The sequence below is a fragment of the Piliocolobus tephrosceles genome, chromosome 13 (assembly GCF_002776525.5).
Source record: "Piliocolobus tephrosceles isolate RC106 chromosome 13, ASM277652v3, whole genome shotgun sequence".
NCBI classification, from domain to species: Eukaryota; Metazoa; Chordata; class Mammalia; order Primates; family Cercopithecidae; genus Piliocolobus; species Piliocolobus tephrosceles.
This window is the reverse complement of record NC_045446.1, coordinates 4,664,612-4,671,071: the sequence shown is the minus strand read 5'-3', so window position 1 is coordinate 4,671,071 and position 6,460 is coordinate 4,664,612. Positions and strand designations below refer to the sequence as shown.

At 54.3% G+C, this 6,460-nt stretch overlaps 1 protein-coding gene across 1 annotated transcript; it reads right to left on the bottom strand.

Moving 5' to 3' along the window:
- Positions 1 to 1,723: 1,723 nt before the first annotated feature.
- On the bottom strand, positions 1,724 to 6,084 carry FGF4 (fibroblast growth factor 4). Its single transcript, XM_023186599.2, has 3 exons — positions 5,426 to 6,084; positions 4,734 to 4,837; positions 1,724 to 4,199 (listed from the first exon to the last, which is right to left on the bottom strand). Exons 1-3 carry the CDS (start codon positions 5,763 to 5,765, stop codon positions 4,023 to 4,025), a joined length of 621 nt encoding a protein of 206 aa, XP_023042367.1. The 5' UTR covers positions 5,766 to 6,084; the 3' UTR covers positions 1,724 to 4,022.
- Positions 6,085 to 6,460: the final 376 nt, after the last annotated feature.

Sequence of the window (6,460 nt, the reverse complement as noted above, 5' to 3'; positions counted from 1 at the left end):
TGTGAATGGCTGCCGGTAACAGCAAAGTACCACACACTGCAGGCTTAAACAACAGCAATTGATTATCTCACAGCCCTGGAGGCTACAAGTCTGAGGTCAAGGTGTCCACATCGTTGGTTCCTTCTGAGGCTGGGAGGGAACCCCTGTCCCAGGCCTCTCGCCTGACTGTTGGGCATTTGCTGGCACCCCTCAGCAGTCCTTGGCTTGTGGAAACATCACCCATCTGCCTCCATCTTCACGCCACCTTCTCCCCGTGTCTCTTTACACGGCCTCCTGTGTAGGAGGGCACCCGTCATAGTGGATTCAGGCCCAACCCCAAGTCTCATTTTACCCCTATAAAGGCCGTATTTCCAAATAAACTCACATGCTGATGTCCTGGGGGTTAGGACTTCAACATATCTTTTGGAAGAGATCTTTTGGACATAATTCACCCTCTAACATCACCTACGTATTTCTTTGTCATACCTAGATCATGGGAGTCGAGAAATAAGGACAGAAAAGGGCTGGGCTCGGTGGCCCAATCCTGTGATCCCAACACTTTGGGAGGCCGAGGTAGGAGGATCACTTGAGCTCAGAAGTGCGAGACCAGCCCGGGCAATAAAGTGAAATCCCATCTCTATAATAATTTTTTTTTTTTTCTAGAAAGGGAAGAACATAATGCCTTGGAGAGCAAATTAAGTACGATTAAGGATCTTCCAACCCTGATTGCCTTTTTGCAAAGCAATTGGACATGTCTTACATGGAGAGGAAACCCCAGATTCTAGGTACATTAGATCAGCATTTAGCTTTTTTCAAAGTCATCCACTGCACTCATGAGTACTTCCTAGGAAAGACTAGTTATAAATACTATAATTGTATATAATTGAACTCAAATTTTCGCAAAACAGTCTGTACCCCTACTGTGACTGATACACTCAGATGATTTATATCTATAAGATTTAGTTCCATTTCCTTCTTATAAAACAGTAACTGCTGGCCGGGCATGGTGGCTCACGCCTATAATCCCAGCACTTTGGGAGGCCGAGGCTGACAGATCACCTGAGGTCAGGAGTTTGAGACCAGCCTGGCCAATATAGAAAAACTCCGTCTCTACTAAAAATACAAAAATTAGCTGGGCATGGCGGCGGGTGCCTGTAATTCCAGCTACTCGAGAGGCTGAGGCAGGAGAATGGCTTGAATCTGGGAGGCAGAGGTTGCAGTGAGCTGAGATCGTGCCATTGCACTCCAGCCTGGGCGACAAGAGTGAGACTCCATCTCAAAAAACAATAGAAAAAAAAAAGTAATTAATTAAAAATAAAAGACTAGCTGCAGTTCATTATACTGAGTGCAACACCCATGGATGGTGTGTACTTAGATTTTGAAAACTGTTCTCGAGTCTGCCTTCTAATGACCAGCTCTGGAGCTTCACTGCTCCTCCCAGGGAAGTGCAAATTGCTTTAGAGAACAGGAGGCCAATGGGAGGGGCACAGAGTTTAGGGCTAGTTACAGTGTGGGAATGGCGGGAATTAGCCCCATCAGGAGAATGAGAATAAACTGCAAGACTCAGTGTCATGGCAAGACTTTGTGACACTCACACCCCCCAGGCTCCTGTTTTCAAGGCTACATTTGTGTGGACACAGCTGGCTAAAATTCATCTCTCCTGACCCCGCCCCCACCCCCAGCCATGTGAGGCTCAGGCCTCAAATAGAAAGACCCCTGGAAGGCAGGGGGAGGGAACCAGGTCTTGGCATTTCAAGGCACAGTTTTAATAGTTTTTAATTCCTTTCCCCATTGTGTACATCCAGTCCAGTGGCGTCTTTTATACACGATGAACGCTTATCATTGCGGTCGGCATGTCAATGTGCACAGCACATACATCACAACGAGGGTCGGCACCTGTATAAAACTACAGATTCTGAAAACAGTGGCACATACAGGAACCTTGAATCCCCATCGCAGCAATATGAAAACAATATTTTAAAGGGACAGTTACGTCCTTACAGGCATCACACATGATTTGTTGAAGAAATATCTGTAAGCAGTGGTCAAGGGTGATCAAACCTAAGACATGTTAATTCCTGACAATCTGATTGGGCTCTGAGACAAGAAATCTCATAATAATGTAAGGCATTTAAGACAATCATGGTTTGTCACTAGGTGAATACATTAAAATCCAGAAAGTCCACGGATGATCCCGCCACACCCCGCCTCCCGACCCCAAACAGCATGGAGACCTGCAAACAGCATCTTTCCTCAACACTCCTGGAGCCTAGGGTGTGGTTTAAAACTTAAAAACATTTTATTGCATTGTAGGAACAGCAGTTTAAGATGTGTGGTCCTGTCTCAGTGGCTTTGCAAGTGTCTTCTTTCTTCCAGGCCTTGGTTAAGAATAGTATTTTAAGTCGATGATTTGCATTCGAACAAAGAGTTTTCAAAAGGAATGTGAAAGACAAAAACTCCAATCAGATTTTCCAGTCTTGCAGTCTGTAGACTCCCATAAAGTTAATTCGGGAGTCAGTTCAGAAACATCCTAGGAGAGTATTAAAGTCTTGACGAAACATTCGGAGCATTTCTGGTAGCAAGCTAAGGTCATTTTGTATAAACTCTAAAAAGTCATTCATTAAAATTAAATGTTTGCCATCACCTCGGAACTTTTTTTAAACATCACCGACCCTGCCTCTTCCACGGTTGCTTCAACGACAGGGGTTACATTTGTAAAATATATAAAGAAAAATATAAGGTTACTTGGTGACCATATAGTGCATGTAACAGCTGTCTGCAAATATTTTCACCATGATCACCCTTACTAAAAGTAAATCACAGGGTAAAGATAGCTCAAACGTGACAAGGTTCGAATAGGACGCACCGACGCTATCTGCAATCCTTTTTGGCTACATATGGAAAAAAAAGCCACTTGGGATGGCATACTCCTGCACGGGGTCTGAGCTTTCTGCAGATCTCGCCCGGGGTTTCAGGGCTTGTGAGGTAGATGTTTAAACGCACTTAAGCAGGGAATGCATCAGAAAGCAGCAGGCTCCTCCACGCAAACACTGCACCAATTGTTTTGTACAATTACAAGGACATTACACTTAAAATAATACCTAGCTCTAGCCCGAAGCTCCCTAAGCACAGGGAAGCCCGTTTTGAGGGGAGTTTGATGGTTTGTTTTAAAAAACATATTCTGTCACACCATCAGAAGCATCTGCCATCGCAAATTATTTCTCGTCACTAGGGTTTTGTTTGTGATTGCAAACATACCATCTTGTCCATTTCTAGCCTTCCAGTGGGATATCAATTCCTCTCCATGGAATTTATGAAAGAGCTCCGTCCTTTCCCCAATGGTCACAGCGATGGGGGCTGTCACTGATCCAAAAAAGGCAAACAGGAGTTTATAAAGTTGTCCAAGGGTCTCTCCCATCTGGTAGATCGAGGAAGATTGACTACAGGAAAGTTCAAAGGTCAGTCTTGGCAGATCTAAAAACAGAGTGGCAGCGAGGACGTCGACACCGCACTTTCTGTACCCGAAGTAAACCGATATGTCCCGATTAATAGCAACAGGGCACAAAGGGAGCGGGCCTCTGAGGATGCTAGCAGAGAGCCAAGCCCCGGAGCTCCCTGAACTGGCTTCTGAAGCCTCAGGCAGGCCTTTCCAGACAGAGAGATGCTCCACGCCATACTACAGGGGTTGACATCGGAAACCAACGTCACCTTTTTTTTTTTTTTAACACAGAATAGCAGCACACTCGTGACAACTTTTGACAAGTTAAAGAAATCCAGTGGTAAGATTCTCTGTTGCACCAGAAAAGTCAGAGTTGGTTTTTTGTTTTTGGTTTTGTCTTTTTTTCCCCCCAGAAAATTAAAAAACACACCCACAGAACTATAAATAATTTGGTGGCAATATATACACATTTAAATAATTAATTTAAATATCTTACACCTACTCTTACATTAAACTCTTCATCCGAAGAAAGTGCACCAAGGTGGCCCTCGGCACTCCCCTCCGGGGGGGCTTCCCGAGGCTGAGGCAAGGGTCCTCCGGAGGGTCACAGCCTGGGGAGGAAGTGGGTGACCTTCATGGTGGGCGACACTCGGTTCCCCTTCTTGGTCTTCCCATTCTTGCTCAGGGCGATGAACATGCCGGGGTATTTGTAGGACTCGTAGGCATTATAGTTGTTGGGGAGGAGAATCTCCTTGAACTTGCACTCATCAGTGAAGAAGGGCTGGAGCAAAGCAGGGCAGTGTCAGGGCTGGGGCACCCCTTGGGCAAGGTACCCAGCCTGAGGCCAGGGGTCAGAACCCCCTTCTGTCCCAGACCCCACCCTGGGCTGAGATGTCTCTCCTGCGCAGTTAGGGTGTCAAGACCCTCACAGGGTGAGAAGGGGACATGGCCAGCCCCCAACAGCTGGTGCTCTCACCACTTGCCCTGCACCTAGCAGCCAGAGAATTCATCCCCTCCGTGTCCAGCCTCAAGCCTGCAGTTCCAACGCTGAGACCCACCACTCTGGACTGGAGAAGAGAAGGGCTCTCGATAGCGCCCTTTCCTCGGGCTGGAGGGGCTCAGGGGTGGCAGGAACCTCATTGTTCCTGCCTTGGGGCTGCTTCCTTTGTCTGGGCAGGCCTGCCCGTCCCGTGACCCGGTGACCCTGCCACCCCTCCAAGACCCAGGCACAGGTGGAGCTGGAGAAGCCACGATCCTGCCAGCCATGTCCGCTGCTCCCCAACTAGGTACCTGGCCAGACCCCTGCGGTACTCACCGAGCCATAGAGCTTGCCCTTGCTGCTCATGGCCACGAAGAACCGGCTGGCCACGCCGAAGATGCTCACCACGCCCCGCTCCACCGGCGAGAGCTCCAGCAGGCCTGGGGGCGGGGCGCAGGTCATTGCGGGGCAGGTGACTCCTGGCCCACTCCGCCCCTCGGCCTGTTCGCCTCCGGGGACCCTATTTCTGGGGTGGGATTGGGGATAAAGGGCCCGGGGTTCCCGGCGCAGCCGCCCCCAAGGGCCTCCGGAGCCCAAGCTTGCGCTAGCTCAGATTAGCTTGCCTGTGTAGGGAACCTCCGGCGGCCGCACCCAGTCCCACACCTTCAGAAGCGAGCCCACCCCAGCGGTTCCCCAGCCTGGCCCAGGCCGGGGCGCACGTCTCGGGCCCCCTGTGGCTGCACTGCGCGCCCTGTGCCCACGGGCGAAGGCGATGGAATTCGGCGCTGGGAGCCCGAGCTTACGAAGGCGGGAGGCGGGGCCCGGCCTCAGGGGTTGCGCTGGGCTGCCGGAACCAAGAGTGTGCGTCCCCAGCCCCGCGTCAGAAGGGACCGGAGCCCGAGTCCGCCCCGGTTCCCAGGACCCGCGAGCAGGTGCCCGCCTGAGGCCTCAGCGTGTGACTGAGCGCGTTGGCCGGGGTGGCCGTTGCCCCCCGCCCCCGCCGCTTCGCGCCCGGCCGCGCCACTCACTGTCGCGGGTGTCAGCGTGCGCGCCGCCGATGCGGCCGTCGGGGAGCGCCTGAAGGTGGAAGCCGATGCCCACGTTGCAGTAGAGCCGCCGCAGCCGCTTGATGCCCAGCAGGTAGTCGCCGGCGCCGCTCTGGACGGCCGCCTCCTTGGGCTGCGCTGCCACCGGCAGGCGCGCCAACGAGCGCGCCACCAGGCTCTCCCAGCGGCGCTCCAGCTCGGCTTCCAGCGTGCCGTTGGGTGCGATGGGTGCGGCGGCGCCCCCTCGGCCCGCCCAGGGCGCTAGCAAGGCCAGCAGGACCGCCGGGAGCAGCGCCGCCGCGGCCGTCCCGGGCCCCGACATCCCGGCCCGAGGGCCGTGCGTCCGTCAGGCGGTCCGTGCGCCCGGGAAGCTGGGGTGCAGAGCTGCGCCTGTGGCGGCCCGCGGGAGCGCACAGCCGAGCTCGTGCGGGAGTGCGTAGCCGAGGAGGAGCGGGAGGCGAGCGACGGGGCCCCCGGGCGCCGGGCGCTACCCCGGCTGCATGGAGCGGCGAGCCGGGCGTAAAGCGCGCGGCTGGAGCTGGGACCCTGCGGAGCAGTGCGCGCCTCCCTGCGCGCCGGGCCCTCCCGAGGCCGAGCCGCTATATATATAGCCCGGGGCCCCCTCCTACTCGTCCGCTCCCGCGGGGGGCCGTTCGCGTTCGCCTGGGCGCCCGGGGCGCTGTGGCGTTCGCGGCTGGTCGCAGGCCGCCTGCCAATCAGGGCCGGGGGAGGGGAGGAGGCCGAGGACTAGCGCCGCGAGTGCCACCTGGAGGGACCCCGGCCCCCACCCTTGGCTCCGCCCGGCCCACGGACCTGTTCGTCCCGCCCCTTGAGGCTCCTACACTTCTGCTTTTCAGCCAGTTTTGCCTCTTGCACGTTGTCCCTGCCTGTCCCCGTCCCTGTCTCCTTCTCTACTCCGGCCCTCTTGGCGCAGCCCTAACTCGGGCACCCTAGGCTCCTAGTGGGCGCAGAAGCCAGCGGCTGCTGCCTGACCTTCGCCTTTCGGAGGCTCACGGG

Bases quoted from the DNA above. Each gene is read 5' to 3' on its own strand.
- FGF4 (XM_023186599.2), bottom strand. From the start codon at position 5,765: ATGTCGGGGCCCGGGACGGCCGCGGCGGCGCTGCTCCCGGCGGTCCTG. The intron at 4,838-5,425 runs GTGAGTGGCGCG...CCCCGCCCCCAG, and splicing joins GCACGCTGACACCCGCGACA to GCCTGCTGGAGCTCTCGCCG. The intron at 4,200-4,733 runs GTGAGTACCGCA...GCTTTGCTCCAG, and splicing joins AGGGCAAGCTCTATGGCTCG to CCCTTCTTCACTGATGAGTG.